Genomic DNA, 24,024 nt, shown 5'->3' with positions numbered 1-24,024 from the left:
GATTTGGAGGTGGCATCAAAAAATTCGGGGGTGGCAGCGTATGAATAATGGGTCGGCAGGTGGTGATGGGTGGTGGTAATGATTGGATGATTGGCGACAGTTGCGTAACTGATGACGGATTTGTGGCGGTAGCGGGCGACGGTTGGGTGGCAGGTTGGGCCACCTTAATTAGGAGGGCCATAACTTCTGCATTGCGCTGATCAGCTAAGGTTTGACGCCTTTCTGATTCGGTCCAGATCTCTGCTAATTCCGCCTCCATCTTCTCAATCCGATCCCATGAGGAACTCTCTTCCAAGACTGAATCTTTATTCAAATTATGGGCAGCAGTATCAAATCTGTTATCGGGTTTCGGCATCGTGCAGTAAACGACGTGATCAGTGTTCGATGAACAGTAAACGGCGTGAACAGTGTTCGATGAACAGTTGTCGAGAACAGTACTCCAAGAAAGTGCTTTGATACCAATTTGATATAAACTGATTAGAAAATAACCCAATCTTAACTTAATGCTTAAAGAACCAAAGATAGGTGCTTGATATTCGAGACTCCGGGGATCTCCAAACAAAAGAAAACGACTCACTAAAAATTTTCCTCACCTTAGAAGAGTCAACCCTAACCTATTTATTGACTCTTCTAAACTGATAAAAGGAAACTATATTTGTAAAGGGAAACCCTAACTGCATAAGGAAACTAGAATCAACTAGATAAATACTAAATAATAAAGATACTAGAATAATAATAAATTACTAAACAACCCTCTGCTTTTTTTTACGCTTCTTATAGACCCAATCTCACTTATCCACTCGGTTCATATCAGCATACAATAATGGTAAAATACGTACAAAAAGGCTTAATGGTACAGTAATATATACATGTTAGACATTTAAAATCCACGGACAACAGCAACATGGCATGTTATGATACTGGTGACCTACTATTATAGATAACATAATGATATTTTTTAAACAAAAAGTAAAATTTAATAGTCTTACGTGTACAAAAAGAATAGTTGGCTGGTAATTCGTGTAAACAAAAAAACTCAATGGTATTTTTTGTACAATTCTAAAACTTTGCTACCCTTCTAGGTCTTTTTCCCTTTAGAAATCTCAATACTAAACAAGCCCGATGAGAAGATCCAAATAGATAATCCAATGATAAAAAGTGTATGCAACATCTTAGTTACGAAATCTCACAAAGGTATAAATTTGTAATTTCAAAATCCTATAAGGGTATAACTGTAATTCCAAAAATTCCATACGAAACTACAAGTCTACAAGCAGCAAAACTGTGCAACCAAATTAATAATTTTGTGTTCTTTACAAGCACTAACGATGTGGCAACTATAGTGAAATACCTAAAGTACCCTTAGGCGAGTGTTTCCCATTTATCAGATCTAGACAAGGTAATCTAACCGAAAAATTGAGAGGGCAATTTTGTCCATATAAGTTGGATGATCATATTTTGGTAATGTGGAGAAAGCATTGAGGTTATAATTGGAAAGTTCCCAATTCCTGTCCATGCCTCTTGAGTAACACTTGCCTTCCACTGGACCATTCTAGCCTGTAGGAGAGATCAAGATTATGAAGCAAGTTTTTCAATCTGTCCATTTCGCTCAAGTCCTTTGAATTATCCTGTCAAACGAAGGGTAAAACGGTCACAATCCATATTTACCTATTACCTATCTATCCATGGTATGTATATATTACAAAATACCTGTGAAAAGTGCTTCCCGTTACCCATTACACTTGCCATTACACTAGATCTTGTGGAAGTAGGAGAGAAGCCCTCCCATGGAGGAACAAATATCAGTTTAGTGCATTGAACAGGAACAAGATTCCTACTAAGCTTTTCCCACCACATGGATCCCAATGACCACCATCTTATCATTAAACCATGCTCAGAGAAAGCTATCAACCCCTGCCATATATTTCCAAAAAAAAAAAAATTATTGGAAAAATTCTAGTATTAAAATAGCATGAATGGTTGTACCTCTCCATCAGGTGAAAAGCTCAACACAGAAATTGCAGTATTTGCAGTCGTTTCAGATGCTCCTCCAAGCAATGTTGGAAGCCCTGGAGGTCCACTAGCATCCAATATCTTTATTTTTGTCATACTATACAAAAATAAAAAAACGTTATCTATGCAACAAAATAATCAAATAACCAGATGTAATACCTTTGCATTTCGTACACACGGATGATAGATTTGTTAATATCTCCGATTGCATCACCAACAGCTAAGCGAGTAGATGAGTCATTGAGGGATACCATGGGAAAAACACGCACAACTTCTTTTAATGTTGCCATTGAATTTTGTAAGCAACTTCTACGCATGGCCATGTTGCCAGGGTCCATTGTCTGTAGAATAAAATTCACCACCTGCAACCTGGCTAATTTGTTAAAGATGATATAGGAAAAGGAAAAACTTGCAAAATAATTAAGAAAGGAAAAACTTGCAAACCTTATCAAGGTAAGGAGCTAAATTTCTAGGGGACCCACGAGCGACTCTGATGAGGGTCATGAGGGAGACAATATGAACAGGTGAATCAGAAGCAGTAGACCAAATTTGTCTTTCAATCACATGTAAAAAAGATGTGACATCAGCCATTGCTAAACTTGGTAAAAGTATCCCAACTAAAGATTCACGAATCTCAAGGTTTGCAGCTGAACCATGTGTTGTCATTGGCTTAACAGATTGTCCCTTGGCATGCTCGATTTGAAGGAAAATATCCGAAATTAAACGAGGTATTTCTGAACTCATGCAGACACTCCATATCCCCTCCATACCTTCTGCCAAAATCTCAGCTGCTGTAGAAGTATATTTTTCATTCATAGCCATGACTAATTTCAACAGTGGATGTATGACCAGATTAGCAAGAGTTGACTTTACAAGACTTGGGTACCAAACAACTAAAGCAGCAGCAACAACAATGTGAGAAGTCATTGCATCTTGACTTGTCCCACCTACACATGATACCCAGTCTTGACGTTCAAATGATTCTAGCCATGATAACATTTCGGAATCCTCCTTTCCGTTATCATCGTTGGAATTGTGATTCCGGAGTGGAAACGGAATTGCCCTTGAAGCTGCACAGTGGAACAATGAACGTGCTGCCATTCGGACATGTTCACTTTTATCTTGCCAAAAGCTAATTAAAAGCTGCACATAATAGAAAAAGAATCAGAAAACAATGCAAACAAACATTATAAGGTTTACGGTTTCTGTTGCATACATGCATATGAATTAATTACCTGGAGTAAAGGTGGCTTAATGTCGGGAAATTTCTCTGCGAATTTTCGTGTGTAAAATGCAGCTAATGCACTGCAAATAAAAAGTTTACAATCATCTCACTATCTTTTACATATTACTTTAATCTCTATTTTCTAACCATTTTGTATTACTCATTGCAAAATGTTGGTTTACCTGCTTGCAGTGGAGCATGAATGAGACAAACTAATCATGTGTTGAGCAAGGGACACCATAGTTAAAGACCTCATTGCACAGAACTCTGAAGATGATCTCCAAAGCTGAAACATTGAGCCATTAACATAAATGTATTAGATGTGAAAAATGATATTAACTTATAATTGTTAACAAAGAGGGAATTGTACCTCTAATGTTGCACTTGGACCAGGAAATGTCAATGTGAGAGACCCTCTGTCCCCAAGCAAACCAGAAGCTACAAAGAAATTTTTGGGCTTCTTGAGTTTCATCTCAGAAACTAAGAGCTTGTCAAGCTCATGATCAACATCCCACAAATGTAAAACTGATAAGCTGAACCGAAATAAACATCCTTCTATTGAATGAGCCCAATCAGTGTATTCTGTAGGACCCACATGGGTTTCTTGATCTCCATCTGTACTCAGAGAGCTGTTGATTCTTTCCAACCCCTTTCTGGGAGTCTGAATCTTAGGTTCGTCGTTCTGATTTTCAGAAGATTCAGCCCTAAGTGACATCAATGAAGTCATATCAAAAGTCAATGTTGCAATTCCTGGGAAAGGGCAAGAGCATGTGATCGGATATCCGTTGCTTCCGTGGGTCCCATGTTGAATCATCCTTGTAGTGGCATGAGATAAATCTGCTGTTGAAGCAACGCGTTTCTCTGGAGTATTTGGATGAGATTGTGAAACTTGTGTGTCTTCAATTACTGGAAGAAGCAATGATGAAGCAGAAGTGTTCCTCTCCATGGAGCTTAGAGAAAAGTTATTCTTATTCCCACTTGTACAAAAATGGTCAAACATTGAATGAGCAGCATTCCCACGAAGAACTCGCTCACGTGCACCTGATTTTATATCCCAAATGTAGAGCACATCAGATGCATCAGATGTTGCTGAATGATTCAGTGAGAAGCATGCAAGATAGCCTCTAGTACTATCCCATACTACTTTTGAAGGGATATACGGGTGTCCTGGAAACATTCTTTCCACCCTTAAAGTCTCAAGTGAAGCTAAAGCAACACATGAATCTTCTCCAATGGATAAAAAACAATCACTCCATGGACGATCAGTGTGGGGAGGAGGTAGGATGATCTGGCGTACAGGTTGTACATGATGATGCATCACTGCAACAAGATTGCTGGAGTTGAGATCCCATATACGTATTGTGCAATCCATACTTCCAGAGATTAAAAAGATAGTGGAGTTGAATCCTCTTGAGGTATTAACCATTTGGTGTGCAGCTAAACATAGTATAGCACCTGCGTGTCCTGAAAGATATTGCTTCCATGCACATGAATCCACCTCTTCACGTGGACTTCCTTCCACTTTTTCAGAGAACATATTGAACCGAAGAACTTCTATTTCTCCACTATCATATCCATAAACTATCGCATAAGGGGAGGAGTCGTTTTCAGAAATAACCATTGAAGAAGTCACCACAAACTCCCTTTTTAAAAGACCATTTGAATTCTTTGAACCCACAAACCACTCATCAAAATAGCTTCCTTTCCCTACCAATTTACATTCTTGATTAAAGTTTTTGCCTTTTGCCCATATTGTTATATGGGGTTTCCAATGCACTGGTTCTTCAGTGTGGAGACAGATTGATTCAATCCGCACAAGATTTTGATTCATTAGAACAAAAGAGAATGATAACTCAACATTAGGAGGATGTGAAACAACAGGGATTGTGCATAGAGGCACATATTTGAAACCTTTCCCTGAATATGAATATGATATGGTAAACATAATTACATAACCTTTGTTGTTCCACACTGCAAAAGTTTCCACATACATGTTATGGTTTTCCTCCATATCTACCACTGTCTGAACTAAACCGTTTCCAAGAAACAGACACCCTGCAACATCATACTGACAAAGTTGATCATCTAAAAGAGAAATCTCTCCAACCTTAGTGCTACCATCCACCAGCTTAAATATACAATAGGTTGTATACAGAATCGCTAAAACCTGCCTAGAAGCAGCAAATGAAATTGGAAGTTCCCCTTCACTTGACTCTTGAAGCAAATCGGTCATTTCCATGTGAGAAGAATTCTTTTGTGAGTCATCTGAAATATCCTCACTCCGGGTGGTGTCCTTTAGTAGTGATACACATTGCATGTTACCAAATGAATCAGCAATCAGCACTGATTCCTTCTCCATATCACCAACAGGTGTCACTATAGACATGAACTTGAAAGGCCCAATAGATAAAGTACCACGAAACACGGTTTGCACTATTGTTAGGGTATATGAATCGATTATTACAACTGTGCATCTTGAAGGTTTCTTATGCTGTGGTTCTATATTTGTCGAAGGTTCACCTAACTCAGTAGAATAATCAAGTGACTGATGGTTGTCTAATGAATTAACAGAGTCAATAAAATGACACGCAACACATACATATCTCCTATTTTCAGGTAAAGCTTGAACCATGTATGGACTCCCAACCCAAGCTGGCATTTTCCTTCTACGGCTGCAATGTCCACTGTCTCTGCCCCAAACCGATAATACACCATCAGTACACGCACTTATTAGAGAACCATAGTTAACTGAACTAGAGTTTGGTGCCACATTACTTGGATCGCTTATCTTTTCATCTCCTAGAGTCGATGCAGGGAAACAGATACCCATGTCAGAAATTGGTGCAGTATGACCACATAAGATAGCAACCGGTTTAATGTCCTGACAATAGAAATACTCATCAACATGACAAGTGGATGCCTGTTACTTATAGGAAATAGAAAACTTTTGGTGATTGAGTGTTGCAATTGAAAATTGGAGTGTTGAAACTAAACAATAGGGACTCTCACTTAGATGTCCTATAGCTTCTAGGCAGAATGAGAAACACATACAGAACTTAAACTCAGCAATAGGGACTCTCAAATAGTCTAATTAACTTCCATATATCAATGGATAAAAACTATCGTCAAAATTGTTGATAAAGAATTTGTTTGTAAACATTAGTTCTGATGGAAGCATGGAGCTGGAATAAACTATTCAGATTACAGTAGCAAAACAGGTGAAATATCCAAAACATCAATGTTAAGTTTGCGTTACTGAAAGTGTTACATTTGATTTAACAGAATTGAACAGTGAATTCTAGAACCAGTTATGAAAAGAGTGTAGCATTTAGATGTATTCCTGATCTTTGCCATTTCGGAAAGGAACTCCTAACAGAGAAATGAGGAGTATGCCTTAGTTGGAACAATAAACAAAATTCTAACAAGTCCAGATGTAAACAATAGAAATCGAACACAAAATCACTGAAAAATCACTGCACTAAACAAAACCTAATTAAAATTCATGATCAGATTATAAGTTAAGAGGATGACTAAGGTTCAATTGGTTAAACTTACGTGATCGGAATTAGTTGAAGATAAATTCCACCAGAAGATGGTGCCATCGGATCCGCCGGTGTAGAGAGTCGACGGACGGTCAAGTACGGCGGTGGCGGTAACTTTATGGACCGGTGGCGACTCTGACCATACACAAGCAACAGATCGACACTTCATCGGCGAACAGCTTCTTCAGACCTAGCTGGACGGATCATACAGGAGGTGAAATAGATAACCGAACACCGGAAAGTTGCTTGAATTTTTTCTCCTTTTACCTTAAAAATATACTAAATTATAGTATTAAAAAAAATGAAAAATAACAAAATTACCAACCAAGAATAACTTGCAAAAAAAAAACAACGATGTTGATATCAGTTATTCATTTCGTTTTATATTAGAGATTTTTTAAACTTTTTTATTGGACAAATTACATAAAAAAATGTTAAGTTTAGACAAAATTTAAAATTTATGAATTTGTTATTTTTCTTTTTCTTAATTAAGTCACTAAAACACTACTTAAATAATTTTATATTTTAAGCCCATTTAAAGTATTTTTAGAATGTGATAAACACTTTTATGGAAATTTGATCGCAATACAAATATTCAGGGGCGGAACTAGGTGTGGTCCACGGTGATACCGACAACCCCTAACTTTTCCGACCGCAGTGGAAAAATTTTCGAATTTTTTTTCTACTACCGTACACCCCCTAATTTTTTTTCTACTACCGTAAAATCTTGCGTCCGTCCCTGCAAATATTACAATGGCTTTCAAAATATTCAGAAATCTTTTAAGTCTCAATCACTACTTGTACCTAGATACATGTTAAAGTAATATGTAAGAGGTTATGAATGTCTAGTAACTAATATCAAAGCTTCAATCTTTACCATGTTATAGTTAAAGATTAGCTCAAAGCCTCAATCTATAACCTATGATAAATTCCTCAAAAATCATTTGAAAACCCATAGAACATTTTTAACTCTTATGATAAAATCTTTTTTTTCCTCTTTACTCTAAAACTATGTGAAATCATTTACATCTCGTAAATATCATTACTTTCTTTTCTCTTTGACACATTCAAAATATATAAACATTTAAACACATTATAAATGGAACGTATACAATGCAACATGCAACTACACTTAATCTCATTCATCTCTTTATCCGACTCACATGTTCTTATTTCATAATAGTAATGGTGACTATGACATAGTTAGCCCAAAGAACACTACATCAAAACTGTTAGGTGCATTTTGTTCACCTATTTTGCACGTTTATTTCTGTTTTTTCATTGCATTTTACTTCTTAATTCTAACATTTAGCTAACTATTTGGGCATTTACATGTTTTATTCAGAATGTATGGTACTTCACTATCGTTTGATTTATTTTGCAGACTTAATAAGATAGCATGGAGCTTGGAGCATTAGAGCATGAAGAGAAAATGGATCGGTCATGTTGTAGAAGAGGAATTGAAGACACAAACCTAGTTATTGCATTTCATCAAAGCAAAGGACCACGTTTGAAGCACGGTCCATGTCACACCGACATGGGTCATGTTTGTCCTTTTCATCATATATTTAAGCGACATGACTCGGGGTGAAGCTAAACCGAATGTGGAGCCAAGTTTAAAGACTTAATGGAATTTTAGCAAAAAGCACAACCATGCTGAAAAAGACATGGTCAAAACACATGGCCATGCTAAAAACATGTGGTCGATTTAGGGCGATTTGGGAAAATTTTTGGAGGAAATCGACATTTTCAGAGAGATATAGTTTCTAGAGTGAATGGGAGCGATTTAGGAGAATTTTTGGAGCTTTTGAAGATCTCTAATCATTGCAAACACTTTTGATTTCAATTCGTAAGCATTAAACAATTCTAATTCCATCTTCTTTTTTGTTTGATTTGTTCTTAGCCATGTGTGGCTAAGACATGGCTAAGAAACCCTAAATATTTCTAGTTCTTGTTCAAATCATGTTGATTGCTTGACTTGAAGCATATGGCTTGATATTTGATTTATGATTCTATTCTAGTGATTATGTTCTTTTTTTAAACTAGAATCCTTGAATTTGATTTACGTTTGATTGGCCACTTATATGAATTGAATTCTTGTGTGGTTAATTAACTTTTAGGGCACCTAATCGTACTATAAAGTTAATGATTAGTAACAAACAATAGGTTTTCTTATTGTAGAACATATATCACATGTTTACACACCTCCGAGTGTATGAAAAGAAATGAATATTGTTGGGAAGCTTGTACAAAACTTAATGTAGTTATTCAATACAATATAAAAGCATGTTTAGGTTGAATTAGTAGAGTTAGGTCTAGTCAAAGAGCGTGTTTTGGTTAGATAATTTGGCAAGCGAGAGGTATTAGAGTGTGTTAATATCTTTCGGTACCAACTTAGAATAGCAATCATGAATTACATCAAGTTATAATCAAGTTAAATGACAACATTGAGAACTAGAACTAGAACTAGAACCATTACAACAAATTGTTTAAAAATTTGTTTTCCAACAAATTGCTTACAAATATGTTTAGTTTTCTGCATATTTTCAAAGTAGATTGTTATTTACATTATTTCAAATTTTGCATACAAACCCTCATTTTTTATGTGACTAAAGTACCTTGTGCAAAAAGTTATAGACTTTTGTCATGGGTCTCTAAGGATCGACCCGACTTGCCTTGTACTACTTATTAGTGCATTGTAACAGTGTATTTAGAGTATATTGTACCCTTATTATTTGTTGGGTTTGACACACCTAACAACGACTCCCCTCATTTCTCTTTACTCTCATATGGGTATGGGTGTGCTATCAATCATTGGTCTCATACTTAAGGTATCTAGCCTCAGGCAAGGTTGTAGAACTCATTATTCGGTACCAGTTCAGCCGACTACCGAGTAGCAAGTACGCGGGGAGTACTTGGATTCGGTAATTCATGTAGGAATATTTTTAGGGAAATTATATATGTTAAAATCATAAATTAAAATAAAATTTTGATTGAAATATATTACAAAATTAGATACACCGATTCTCATTTTCATGAATAATTGCTGAAAAACGCATATATATATATATATATATATATATATATATATATATATATATATATATATATATATATATATATATATATATACACACACACACATATTAAACACCGATTTGATTGGGTTTACAACGCTGCTCAGTTCAGTAATAGGTCAAGCGGAGAGTACTCGGGATTCTGCAACTCGCCTCTGTAAGGGGCCGAGTGGCGAGTACTAGGATGAGTAATCGGACAACTCTGTGAGTTTTACAACACTAGCCTCAGGTACAAGTTGGCATGTCTAGAATACAATACTATCTTTGTTCTCTATAGTTCTCATTTGCAATGGACTTTGGAGGGATACATTAGATGATCACATATTAAAACACAGAGAAAATAGTTGAAGTAATCTCAAATAACTTCTCATTGCAAAAAATGTTGTTTTTAAGGAACATGTATTCGATAGCACTCAATTCAATGGAATCTAAGTTATTCTTCTTTTCTTAAGCTTGTATATCCATCAAACACTACCTATTGTCATTAACAAATATTTGTTACAAAATGACGAAAATGTCCCTATAGGGTTCGTAACACTTTTGACTCCATTGTAAACTTGTTTCTCTTATATTAGCTTATATTCAAAATTTGGGAGTAATCGGAAGTCTAATACTAGGATTTTCATAGTACACTTAACAAGGATTGGATATGCCACTTACGGAATTGCACTAGAATTCCACACGACCCACTATGTAAATTTTCACTTTTAAGCTATGTGCATTGCACTAGTAACTTCAAATGCTTACCAAACTTCATCAAGGGGTTTTAATGGACCAAATCAGGGTCATTAACGTTGTATACACTAAATTAAGTCCTATCTTCTTATGACTTAATCATTAAGACCTTTAGAGGTAATATAAGCTTTAGGAATGTTTATATGAACATCATAATACCAACAAAGATCTTAATAATTCCAAATGAAAAATTCATCAACAATGATTCATCTAAGTTCTTATTCCATCCGTAATTCCCTCATCAATCATTCATGTACATCCAATTAAGTCATGGAGCTTAAGACATTGGAATCCATGGAATGGAATTTGAGGATTCCATCCATGAAGTTCATCCAAGCTTGATCTAATCGATATTACATCAAGTACTTCACTTCTTGATTACTCCAATGATTAAACAACAATCTGAATCACATAGGATATGATTTAAATCATTGAAATCATTATTTCAATCCACCTCAATCGTATTATATGTGTTCCACAACCATAAGATCAAATGTGTCCCACCAACAAATCAGATATGTTCCACCATCACTAACTCCTCCCCTTTTTGTTCTCTTTCTCTTTGATCTATTCTTTGTTGGTAGAGTTCAAAAAGGGAAGTTTCGAAAACAAATATGATTTTTCTATTGTAAATGGATCAACACAATGGGATGCACATAAGGTGTTTGATGATTTGTCTTGATGAAATAGATAAGATTTTAAGTTGTGATAGCATAATTAATTTGTATGCATTTCTTATGTTAAACTGTGAGTGATGTATAAGTGTATAAATGATTTATATGTTGCAACTCCTTGGAAACAATTTCAAATTTTTTTGATCCATTTGTTCTTTAATTGCATTAGGTTTACTAATTTTGCATTTTACTATTATAACATGTAATAAAAAAACATAATTTATTATATTTTTGAATAAATACATCGAACATATAACATTTAGTTACATGATAAATTATTTGTTTAAAATAACGTTTTTAAGATTTACCAATGATATAAACATATATTCGTACTTACATAATAAAAATATTATATTTTTTAGACAAAAAAATTATTAATTATAGTACTAAGTAGATTTTTAAGGAGCTAAAGTAGTTTCACATATATATATATATATATATATATATATATATATATATATATATATATATATATATATATATATATATATAGAGAGAGAGAGAGAGAGATAGAGAGAGAGAGAGAGAGAGATGATTACTGTTTAACCATGTATAAAATTGTAAATGTGTATTTAACACTTGAAAAACTTAACGACATGATAAATATTAAGAAAGAAACAACCACATGCTATAAAACCGACCAAGCTTTGTAGGTCTTTGTTTCCGATGATTAAGACACAATGGTCCTTCTCATCTTTTGCACAGACAAGAGATTGAAACACAAATCAAACTAAAAACATATTTTACTCTATTGACATCAATCTCGATCCCAATTCAATGTTAGCGAAAAGCAGTACAATCTGTTTTGTCATACTAATATGTCAGCGCATAATCATGTAATGTAACCATATATATGCCAAATTTTTAAGAACATGAAACACAAATCTAACCATAACCTATTAACCTATAGTTGCACAGCCAGTACTAGATACAAAAATTGACTGTGCTTTTGCTTTCTGTACATCCCCTTCCCACGTGGCACCCTATCTCCTCCACCACTATCTAAAACCACCACCACAGCCACCATTGGTGTTATCAAAAAGCAAAGAGTTGTCACCGGTCATGTTTCTATTATTCGCAAGGAGAAATTGCAAATGTGGTGGAATTACAGGTCTGGGAGTATTCAGAAGTGGTGGCCTTGTAGCTTGGACAGGTTGTGTTGGAAGATATATGTACTTATTAAGAGCCTCTGAATAAGCTTGACCCGATAAACTTCCACGCATGCGTCCACTCGGCCTCCAGTTTTGGTCTGTTGCTGAATCATAAATCATAAACAGTTAACATACAAAAATATCATGCAAGCTGAATGGAAATGAGTAATTACCTCCATGGTCATGCGATGATGGTGTCCAGCTGCTGACGTGGGAACCTTGTTGAGCAGCTGACATGGCATGATGCCGGGTTTGTTGGTTGTTGCTTACATGTCCATTTGTCGCCGCTGACATGGCATAGTGGTGGGCCAGTTGGTTGTTTACATGAGCATTTGTGGCAGCTTGTTGTTGAGCTGACATGGACATGGCATAGTTTTGTTGGTTGCTTAAAATACCATTTGTGGGACCCACACCAACTTGCTGAACTTGAGGAGACTGGTGTTGTTGGTGAGAATTATATTGATAACCACCACCAAATTTCTAATCATACATAAATCAATAAAACATTATTCCATAAACTGGTAAAAAAAAAAAAAAAAAAGGGAAACATAATTTTGCGAAAGATTGATTTTTGAAACCTGTGGGCCCATGTGTTGTGAAGGTGGGACCGAAACTGTATGGTTTATCTGATGTGGATTCATATAAAATCCATCTAAGCCACCAGTAACTGGGCCCGCAGAGGTCTGAGCTGGAAGTGCCTGAACAGCAATTGGAATTCTTGTTATATGTCTGGAAGAAGGTGTAGTATTGGCAGCCGAAAGTTGACTTTGACCCTGCAAAATTGGATTCATCTGGACAGGTGGCACCATAGTATTGGATGTCTGAATTTTCTGAAACTCGTTAGGTGGAAGTGGAATGTTTCTTATGTTTGTAGAGTTGGGATTTTGCAACTGAGAAGGAGAAGGTTTTCTGTCGATGTTTTGATGATGAGGATTAGTGTCAGTGGCATTTATGTAATTATCACCTTCTGTAAGGTCCAATATACCAGACCCCATGTTTTGGTGTAAAGGTGGTGTAGATTGTGGTTTATTATTATCATCATCTGTGTTATGATCATCTTCTTCTTTAACAGCTTCCCATGATCCATCAGCAGAGATTCTCACATGAGAAACATTCACCCCTACTTCGTTCAGAACCTAAGGAAGGATCAATATTCATGAATACTGAATATTTTCAAATTGTTGGTGTTTTACTCATCAGGGGTAAAATGGTCAATTTACTTTTACCTTAACCATGATGCGATCAATTCGGATGTCAGTGAAGCAGACAGATTGACTACAATGGGGACATTTCCACGATGGTCGTCTTGAGTTTATGTCCACATAATTGTCATAATCAAAACACTACAAAGGGGTAAATACGGAAACACGTAAAAAACAAGAACCCAAAATTGCAATTTCTCGTCTGTGCAAAAAGACATAAACGCCCTTCTCATCACTCACCTGACGATGCTTACACAATTGTCCTTTGACGGGAGTCTTGATACGTTTGAAGCTGAATAAAATTAAGAATTTGGATTTAAAGATATATTAATTAGTGAAGATAAATGAAGTGGTATTTGTAATAAAATAAAATAGAACCTTATGGGGCAATTTAGTGATGTTGTAGAAGGGCCTTCAGTTAATTCATTATCTGGATCAGGAGCAGCAGCAACTGGTGGCACATAGTTGGGAAGGGTGGGAGAGATTGGATTTGAGATCATACTCATGAAGGCAACAATTATAATATATTCCCCTAACAAAGATTTATAGTAATTTTTATTTAAGATAAGCACATAAAGTATATGTATATTAAAAAAGAGTTAAAAATATAATATAAATATACCATTAAACTGGCCCACAACTTGAAGAAGATTGGTTCCCAACTTGAGCATATGTGTCACAAGTGTTGGAGTCTGTGGTCCTGGATCCTGATGTAAATCATGACTTTAGTATTTTTAATGGTGTTCTTGAGAAGTTGACTTTTAAATCAAAACATGGTTATAGTATTTGATGGTATTCTTAGCTGACTTTTGTTGGCTCAATAATTATAATGCAAACCTTAGAAACACAAGTCCTCCCATTCACTGCTCTTCCATTCAACAAAAAGCTACAAATTTAACAGAAGGATTTAAAGTTTGATTAGTTTAAAAGAATATGTGCTTTTGAGAAAAGTACAAGGGGTTAAAAGAAAATATACTTGACTTGCTGGGGACTTATGATGCATGAAGATGTCTCTGTGTCATCAACTTGAGCAACAAACAAATACTGCAGTGAAGTTAACAAGAGAAGGAAAAAAAATTAGAAAACAACAAAATTGCATAATATTATACAAGATCAACAAGAAAAGATATTGCTTACTATTTTATCATTAAAAGACATTGCTTTGGTTGTGATATCAAAATCTTTCAAAAAAGCACCGTATCCAGGCTAAGGCAAATAGAAAATTATAATTATTACATAGATTTTCAAGATAAAATTAATTCAAGGAAAATGGAACAATATTACCTTGGCCTCAACAAAAGCAAGTGTTTCACCCATCTTCATACTTGGATAGAACCTGAAGGGATAGGATAGTCATTCTAATCAAAATTTATTTTCAAGAACTTTCAATGTAATGAAATATAAACTTTCCATTTATGGAAATTGAAACTAAACGGAAACTTGTGGAGATAATGAGATATCAGAACACCTTAACATAACTGCTGAGATACTGTGATGGAATCTGTTCTCTCCAAAGTTCATATCCCTAACACTGCAGAAACTGCCTGATATCTAGAATCATAATAGAGTAGATTTTATATAAGAGACTATAAAAAATGGAAGAGAACTCAACATTGATTAATATAAGTATATATAAAAAATTACCAACCTCATTTGAAAGCTTTTGAAGTTCTTCATTATCCTTCTCACTGAACCATCCATTTCTACATGCACCCTTTTAGAAACAACGTAACAAGATTTTAAAATTTAAATCCCTAAAGAAGTAAGAAATGTAACCAGAGAAAAAGGGGGAATCTAATCAATCTATAATAAAAACAATTGAGTACCTTCAAAGAGATCAACAGCACCATAATAGCAGCTTGTAATGAGGCATCGTTTTTCCATTGACATATCTAAGCACATAATGGTGTCGGATTTCGTGTCATGTCATAGATACAGAAAGACCTTGGGTAAAGCTCATTATAATAATACATTCATAAAGTATCTAAAGTATATAAAGGATAAGTAATATGTTATAGATGAAACATTAAACTTCTTAAGCACAGTGTTCCCATTAATATCAGAATAAAGAAGTTACCTGCTTCAACAAACCAGGTAATTCTGAAGCTATGACTGGAACTTCCTTGTTAGCAACAGCATAGTCGATTCCTCTGCAATCGTCATGGTATATCTAGTCAGTATATGAAATTTGATTGAGAACAAGGAGCTACCATTAACTAAGAGTTATGTTTGCTAAAGACATTGAACTAGTTTTCTTCATAATGAAATTTCCAACTCAGAAGATTAACAAGTAACATTAATCTTCGAAATAAGTGCTAAAATAGAATATTCACCGAAATATAACCTAGAATGATTTAACCTAGTTTTTTATTCGAAAAACACAATGCCCGAAGTAAAAAACAAATCATCTATTTTGGAAACATAGAAAGCGTTTCGTTTCTTATTGGGAAGTTCAACATCCACAGTAAGTTTATCTGTGTGTGTGAAATCAAGGCTCAAAAAAACTATCTGAGACGAATTATTAGGGTTTGATAACAAAAACATCAAACAATTTTCAGTTTTCTACCGTAAATGCGTATACAAAAAACGCATAATGCATGAGAAAACGAACGAAATATGTTTCTGTAACTGATCCATATAGAGAAGAAAGTTGAAACGAAAGGAAAACACCTGGAAAGAGCGATGCAGAGTTTGAAGAACTCGTTGCTGTCGTTCCTTGAGCCACCGCGAACGTAAACAAGTAGTCGATCAACAACTGCTGAAATGCGGACAGAGTACATGTGCGACATTGATGGCGTCCGGCTGGTTGACAAGTCAACTGTTCCGGCCACCTGCAGCGGATTTATCACCGTTCCGGTCATGCTCGCCGGATTTATCCAACTAAGAAGTGCCGAAACGATTGAAGACGATGAATGATAAAACCGTAAAACCCGGTTTCAGAGGCGGTGTCGACTTTTTGCGATTCGTGATTTGAATAATTGGTTTTTAAGGGTGTTAGGCTTGTTTTTTTAAAACAAAAAGATAAAAAGAACTTTTTCAAAAATACAAAGAAAAAGATGTTTGGTAAAAGTATTTTAAAAATTATTTTGGGATTTTGATATAAGAAAAAATGATTTTTTGGAAAAGTCATGATTTTCTAACTTTTTGTAACTTTTGAGAAAAGTTCTTTTGGCCTCACAAAAGATAAGCCAAACACCCCCTAATATTAAAATAAAATGCATTGTCTTTTTGTCTTTTTTTTTTTAAAAAAAAAAACTAGTAATTAGTAGTTCGTAGGCTTTAGCTGTATTTAAATTAGGGGTTGGCTAAAAGACTTAAAAATTATAAATGTAAATTTGTAAAAAAAAGTAGGGATAATGATTTAAAAAGGTAATGAAGTTTTAAAAATGTACAAAAAATACCATTATTTTATTTTTAGTACTCAAAATACCATTAAAGTATATTTTTTATACACAAAATACCAATGAAGTACACATGTGTTCAAATAATACCTTGTAGGTAACCTACAATAACCGGTAAAATGGTATTTTGTGTACAAAAAAAAACAATGGTATTTTTTGTACATTTTTTAAACTTCGTTAACTTTTTAAGTCATTTTTCCTTCTTTGAATGTAAAGGAAATTTAGCTACTTTTTATAAAAATAAAAATAAAAAAAAAAAAAAAAAAAAAACCCTTCATTTCACTTCAGCCACTACTATTGTTCATCGTCATCCTCCACCACCATGGCAAAACCCTTTTTCTTATTCTTCCTCCTAATTATCTGCTTACTTTCATCAACGCCGGAATCTCACCGGCCACCTCCGTTTCTCGGCAAATCCCCACGGCTTCTCAAAACCCAAAAATTCTTGTTCAACCGAAGTACACTTACGAGACACGATACTTTGATCAGACTCTTGATCATTTCAGTTTCAATGATCTTCCCAAGTTCCAACAACGTTATCTCATCAACTCCGATCACTGGGTGGGCCCATGCCCTAGTCGTTTGGGCCCAATCTTCCTTTATTGCGGCAACGAAGGCGACATCGAATGGTTCGCTGCCAACACCGACTTCGTTTGGGAATTCGCCCCTCGTTTTGGTGCCATGGTCATCTTCCCTGAAGTAAAAGCCCTAATCACTCTACTCTACATTAATTTGTTCACTTGCAGACCTTTAATAATACAATTTTATCAAAAGCTGCGTGATTTGATCTAGCATCGATATTATGGTGAATCGATGCCATATGGAAGCCAGAAAGAGGCATACAAGAATGCTTCTACTTTAGCTTATCTAATAGCCGAACAAGCACTTGCTGATTACGCTCTTCTCATCACCGATTTGAAGAAAAATTTATCAGCCGAAGCATCACCTATAATCTTGTCCGGCTGATCATACGGTGGAAGTAAGATCTTTTCCAACAATTTCAATAAAAATTAAACAAGCATTTGCTGATTACGCTCATCTCATCCCATTTACCCGAAGTACCTGGCTACTACAATGTGTTAGTTGAACACATGTGTATTTTGTTGGTATTCTGTGTACAAATAGTAACATTAATGGTATTTTTTGTACTAAAAAAACAACAATTGTATTTTTTGAACATTTGAAAACCGTATAACCTACAATAGCCGGTAAAATAGTATTTTATGTACAAAAAAAACAACTATGGTCTTTTTTGTACACTTTTAAAACTTCGTTACCTTTTTAAGTCATTATCCCAAAAAAGTATGGATTTGATTTCAAAATATTTCGACTTGCGTTGGTTTTATTTATTAAAAAATAAAAAAAAAAAATAATAAAAAAAAAAGTCTTTAAATAACTTAAAACGACTATTTTGTTATTTGAATTTTCTTTTTTTATTTGTTGGTCATATATTTTATGATTAAAAAAATAAAAATAGATCCACCTCATCCATTATATGATGTTTATACACTTTTTTTTTTTCTTTAAACCGTCTAGATTTCTTTTTTTTTCTTTTTCTTTTGGAATAAACTTAACATGTTAAACGAGTTTGATGATAAAACGTGTAAAAAATTGATTAAATTAATACACAAAACAAAGTTTGTAACATCGATTTTTTATTTTAACATAATATAGGATTTTTTTTCCTTCTCACATTATGAATTTCAGTTTACGAAAAAAAATGTACCTTTTAATAATTATATATACCTAATCAAGATTTATCAAAACATTTACTTAATTAATTGTCTAATTTTAATAAGTTTGTTCAATAATATTACATCCAAAAATCATCTCATAGAATCTATTTTATAACGGTTAATTAATTTATGATCATTAATTAAATATACATATATTGAATTATAGAAACATGCTCTAGATCATTACGTGTGAAATAAAGATCATGATATTAAATAATTTGATCATGCTCTTTCTAAGATCATGAATATTTGGAACTAGCAATTTTCATTAGGGGTAGCACAAATTTTTTTCCCTATAAAATATGAAAGTGTAATACCAAACTAATCACTAGGGGTGTTAATGGGGCGGTTCGGTTCGGATAGTAATAAAATTGTGAACCGTGATCACGAGGCGGGTACTGCATGTGCACTAACCGAAACCGAACCGAATTAGCAAAAAAACTGAACCGAACCGAACCGTATAAAGGCGGATAACCACGGTTCGGTTCACGGGTACCCGCTAAATATAAAAATTTAAATACAATTAAAATTACAAACTTCATTCCAACGATTTCTTTCTAAAAATTACTAAGTCCAAAGAATTATAAAAACATAATAAAGTTCAAATAACATACAATATAATTGGTATAATAAATATAAAAATAAAAATAGAAGAAAACATAACGTAGAAGTGTAAAATTGGAATAGCCGATCATAATAATTGTTTAGGATATGGCTAAAAGTTCAATGAAAATGAATAATATTATATATATATATATATATATATATATATATATATATATATATATATATATATATATATCAAGCGGTTCGGTTCGGTTATCCGCGGATACCTAAGTATCAAAACCAAAACCGACCCGTTGATATCCGGTTTTTTCGGTTTCGGATCGGCCGGTTCGGCTCGGTTTTACGGTTTTGCGGTTTTTTTGCACACCCCTACTAATCACAAAAATTTCATTGGTTATGAAGAGGCCAATATAGAGAGATGAACTAAAAAGAAAAGAGATACCTTGTAGATTTTATGTTCTATTGTTGTCATGAAGAGCTACCCCTTTTTCTTTTTAAAAAAAGCTATTAATTTAGATCGCAAAAGCATACTCTTTTTGTAAATGAGGATATAAATTTGCATTTAAAAGTTCTAAACTATAAAGTTTCACAAACTCAATGAATTTAATAATGTGATTTAAAAGACTAAGTCTACCTGAACCTATTTTTGGCTCTTGCCTACAGTAAGACATCAAGGCAAAATGATGCATTTTCATGAAAAGGATGCCTCAAATACAAGTCTAGGCGTAAATATGAGCATGCGATCCACAATCATACTAAAATGTGTTAAAATACTAATATCAAATTGGATTTAGGATAACATTAGAAGAAAAGAACCTTTGATTTACCTCTTAAATTGTTAATGCAATTGCATCTAAGTCTGCACCAGCCATCAAAAAACCACTAATCTTGACTACCATAGAGTCATGGGGTTCCAACGTGACTAGAAGATACCAAGTTGAAGTGAAAGAATCAAAAGGGTAGGGTAAAATGACCACTTACTTAGATTCATTAGACTTTCCTCAAATGCATGACATAAGGGGTTATGTTCAAACAGAATCTTAGCTCACATGCTGCCAAATAGCAAGCAAAATCTAAGAAATGAAGTTCATTTAGGCATTCCATCAAACACTTGATATGCACAGATTTTGTCAAAAATCAAATTTGTTACCGGTATTGGAAATCAAATGGCAAACAAGATGAAGAGTTAAAAACAACTACATCCCTTACAATTGATATTTGATTCAGTTTTTTGTTGCCATTTTATGAATTGATTTGAGATTATTAGGTTCCGTTGCAGTTTTCATGGAACTTGAAGTTCTCAATCGGCACATCCTTAAATCACTGGTTTGGAATTGACATCGATAGATGCCTATTTCTCCAAAAGGTAGCACCTTATATCATCTAGAGTAGCACCTTGTATTATACTGAGCATAATCCAAAAAGTTTTGCAGTTCTTCGACAAGTCTAAGGAGTAGCTACCCCTGGTTCTATGTTGGTTCCGCCACTGAATATTTAGAATTTGTCCGGTTTGATTGTTATCATGTTTTCAATATTATCATTTATCATCTTGTTAGTTGTTAATAAACATGTTTAACATTGTTATTATAGTATTGAGTAGTAACCAAATTTCACGTGTTTTATTTAAATAATTTGAATCTTGTAAGACAAAAATCGTATAATTTGATTTGATAGACAAAAATATCACAAATTTAAAATCGCATGACAAGTGACAACCAGTATGCAAGCTTTAAATTAAGACAATAGATCTGGAGGGTAGGTTCATTAATTGCTTTAAACATACAATCCTTAAAATGTGCATCAATTGCTTTAAAACCACGTTGTCTTATCTTGCAGTTTTCATCTTTATATCGAATGGAACCTCTTCTGCTCTTCATGTGCATCATTTGTTTTAATAAAACGTAATTCTTAAAGCAAATGAAACCAATATTAAATATCATTAAAAGTATTTTCATCATTATGTTTGAAATGAAACCAATATTAAATATCATTGATATTAAATTTAATACTAAAAACAAGATTTTTATAAAATCTTTCTTTTATTTAAAGAAAAAAAGGATACTATTATAAAATCTAGTTGTCGTAAGAAAATATAAATTGTTTTATTCTTGTTTGATGATTTAATATATAAATGATAACATGGATGTTTAATTAGTGGGTGAAACCTATTTATAGAAACTAGAGTTGTGTCCCCCGCTATGCGGGGTTAGACGGTTTAAATATTTACACTTACGCCTTGTTCCTGAGTTTTTTTTGTAAATTCATGAAAGGAAAGGGAAGTAAAATTTTGACAGAAAGAAAGGGAGGTGAAGGAAAATACTTATTATTCCGTGTTCCCGAGTTCGAAGGAAATGAAAGGAAAATTTTTAGTTTTTGTGTTCCCGAGTTAGAAGGAAAAAGAAAATAAAACTTAAAATTTTCCTTCCCCTCATTTTCTTCCCAAATCCGCCCAATTTGGGAGGAAAAATTGGAAGGAAAATATGACTCCAAAATCCTTCCCCTCCACTCACTTTCCTTCCATTAATGAAACTCGGGAACACGATTTTCCTTCGACACCCCTCACTTTCCCTTCGTATCCTTCTATTTCTCTCCTTAAGTGGAACTCGGGAACAAGGCGTTAAAGAATATGTATGTTCACTAATTGATATGCTTTGAAGTTATTTCTATATGTTTTCTGTAGGGGCAGATGTATCATCTCAAAATAATTAATATGTTTTTGGAATATAAAAACAATGATGAACCGTTTGATTTCTTAGCGTTTATGATATTGGTTGCTATCTGATTTCCTTTATATTATACATATGGATCGTATGATAGAATATGTATAAAAGGACATTTGTTCATTAGAAGGTGATTACATGATTTTAGATTACGGAACTGGATGCAAAAGAAGTTAATGCTGGTTTGTTATGTTGTTGGATGGTCTTGCACGATTTTGTTGCATAATTTGATCGTTGCCGACATGTTTTCCTGCATCATGTCGAACGTATTGAAGATCAGCACGATGTTTTTCTCAAAGTCGGCGATGACGTGGTTGGTGATTATAAGTTCCTTGTATGGTAGTTCGCCTGGGGCATCTTCTAGTAGTGTCTGCATGGTTGTGTTGATTCTTGTGTATGTTTGTTGGAGATGGGCTAAAGATGTCTTCATGGTTTGGATCTGCTCCACACGCTTCTACATGATGCTATTCATGGTGTTTATTTGGTGTTTGGTGGAAGGGTCGGTCATTTGAGGATGTGCTTTTATACGGGATGACTGTGGTGGTTGAGTTGTAATAATAAGGTGAACTAAATGTTCTCCTGAGAAGTGATGGATATAGGGTGGTTATGCCTGGCTTAAGGAGTATTGAGTGGGTTTTTGCTTTTTTTGGTTGATACAATTTTTCGGGTTGGGTATCGCATTTAATTTCACACGTAATGTGTGGTACTTATATATCACTTTGATTGTAGTATCTGACTAAATACTTACGTGCGTTTTATATAAATGAAATCTTAATTTGTGTAAGTTTAGAAATATCCATCACATATATTTATTAAATATGTTGTTGATGGGTCTTCTTTGGATAACAACGATTTTTATTGGATGGATATAATTAAGTATAATTTATATATTAATCAATTGGTTATTTAGATTATTACGTCTGACATTCCCTTTCTACTTTCATTATTATATAAATTAGATATCGTTACTTTTATGGTTATTTACGAATGTGCCTTCAGAAGGCTATTATGCACTCAAATAGATATGGATGCTTCATATTGTTAGTCAAGTCATTTATGAAATTTAGAAGAACAGGATCAGTGATCCTATCCTATGACAAATCTGACCCAATATTTTAAAAACATAAGGACCCCGATTATGATTCACACCCTCATCTACATTCGCCCTAAAAGAAGTCATGCAAAACATCCTATTATAGGCCTTAATATCCTTAAAAAAGTGTGCATTTTGATAGAGGTCAACGAATTCAAGGGAAAACCTAGAAGGGTAAGGAAGCACTACACCCCCATCCCGACAACAATTATTATACCTCGAATGACCAGACGTGGAAAGCTTAATCACCCTTTCAACATACCATAAATATGCACCACATAATTGACAAACGCAGCTACAGTCACCAAAATCCACGTATTGAGGAACACTGGAAAACGATGCAAGATGTCGAGTCCTGTGATACCAACCAGTAGAGGAGGAAGCAGCAGGTGGAGGTCTCCGTTTGGCCGGAAGAGCCATCAGAAGACAGGCGGAGAAAACAGAAGAACAATTTTAAAAAAATACAACAATGGAAAGGGAAAAATAGAAGAAGAATAGAGAGAAGATATCTGGCACAAAAAGAAGGAAAGACGAAAAGAAACAACGGTGGAGGTTGAACGAAAGAGAAAGAGGGAAAAAGAAGAAAGTAACACGTGGACAGTAAACCAAAGGGAAAAAGACATGTAAAAAATAGAAAGGTTTGTCAGCAATCCATGTTGGTAAAAGGAAGAGTGGAAGAAAAAACATATAAAAAGGAAGTAAAGAGAAAGAAATGGAAATAGAAGGGGAATAAGAGACAAATTAGAATCAAGAAAGTAAAGACAAAACCACGAAAATAGAAGGGCAATATCAGACAAATCATAAGGCATTATACTGTAGCTAAGGGAAGAAAAATTTAATATAGATGGGCTAAAGATGTCTTCATGGTTTGGATCTGCTCCACAAGCT

General features: G+C 34.3%; 2 protein-coding genes across 6 annotated transcripts; both read right to left on the bottom strand.

Moving 5' to 3' along the window:
* Positions 1–1,176: 1,176 nt before the first annotated feature.
* Positions 1,177–7,033, bottom strand: LOC144999967 (Transducin/WD40 repeat-like superfamily protein). Of its 4 annotated transcripts, none has more exons than XM_078959107.1 (9): positions 6,794–7,033; positions 3,609–6,119; positions 3,421–3,524; positions 3,249–3,318; positions 2,458–3,156; positions 2,173–2,375; positions 1,987–2,110; positions 1,711–1,914; positions 1,177–1,628 (listed from the first exon to the last, which is right to left on the bottom strand). In XM_078959107.1, the coding sequence occupies exons 1-9, from the start codon at positions 6,947–6,949 to the stop codon at positions 1,485–1,487; spliced, it is 4,215 nt and encodes a 1,404-aa protein (XP_078815233.1). In that variant the 5' UTR covers positions 6,950–7,033; the 3' UTR covers positions 1,177–1,484. The 4 variants fall into 4 exon arrangements, with proteins under 4 accessions (XP_078815233.1, XP_078815234.1, XP_078815235.1 ...); XM_078959108.1 differs by having other exon boundaries at positions 3,609–6,037; positions 6,794–6,917; XM_078959109.1 differs by lacking the exon at positions 6,794–7,033 and having other exon boundaries at positions 3,609–5,928; positions 6,014–6,119.
* Positions 7,034–11,994: 4,961 nt separating this feature from the next.
* On the bottom strand, positions 11,995–16,574 carry LOC145003267 (E4 SUMO-protein ligase PIAL2-like). 2 transcript variants are annotated; one of them, XM_078962401.1, is made up of 16 exons: positions 16,290–16,574; positions 15,697–15,769; positions 15,446–15,511; positions 15,268–15,333; positions 15,088–15,170; positions 14,904–14,955; positions 14,757–14,825; positions 14,596–14,663; positions 14,457–14,505; positions 14,242–14,326; positions 13,998–14,151; positions 13,860–13,911; positions 13,644–13,760; positions 12,996–13,553; positions 12,591–12,897; positions 11,995–12,521 (listed from the first exon to the last, which is right to left on the bottom strand). In XM_078962401.1, exons 1-16 carry the CDS (start codon positions 16,478–16,480, stop codon positions 12,265–12,267), a joined length of 2,247 nt encoding a protein of 748 aa, XP_078818527.1. In that variant the 5' UTR covers positions 16,481–16,574; the 3' UTR covers positions 11,995–12,264. The 2 variants fall into 2 exon arrangements, with proteins under 2 accessions (XP_078818527.1, XP_078818528.1); XM_078962402.1 differs by having other exon boundaries at positions 11,995–12,515.
* Between the last annotated feature and the right edge of the window lie 7,450 nt (positions 16,575–24,024).

Source organism: Lactuca saligna, chromosome 6 (genome assembly GCF_052625555.1).
Source record: "Lactuca saligna cultivar CGN05327 chromosome 6, ASM5262555v1, whole genome shotgun sequence".
NCBI classification, from domain to species: Eukaryota; Viridiplantae; Streptophyta; class Magnoliopsida; order Asterales; family Asteraceae; genus Lactuca; species Lactuca saligna.
The sequence above is the reverse complement of the archived record's forward strand: the minus strand, read 5'-3'. Positions and strand labels throughout refer to the sequence as shown.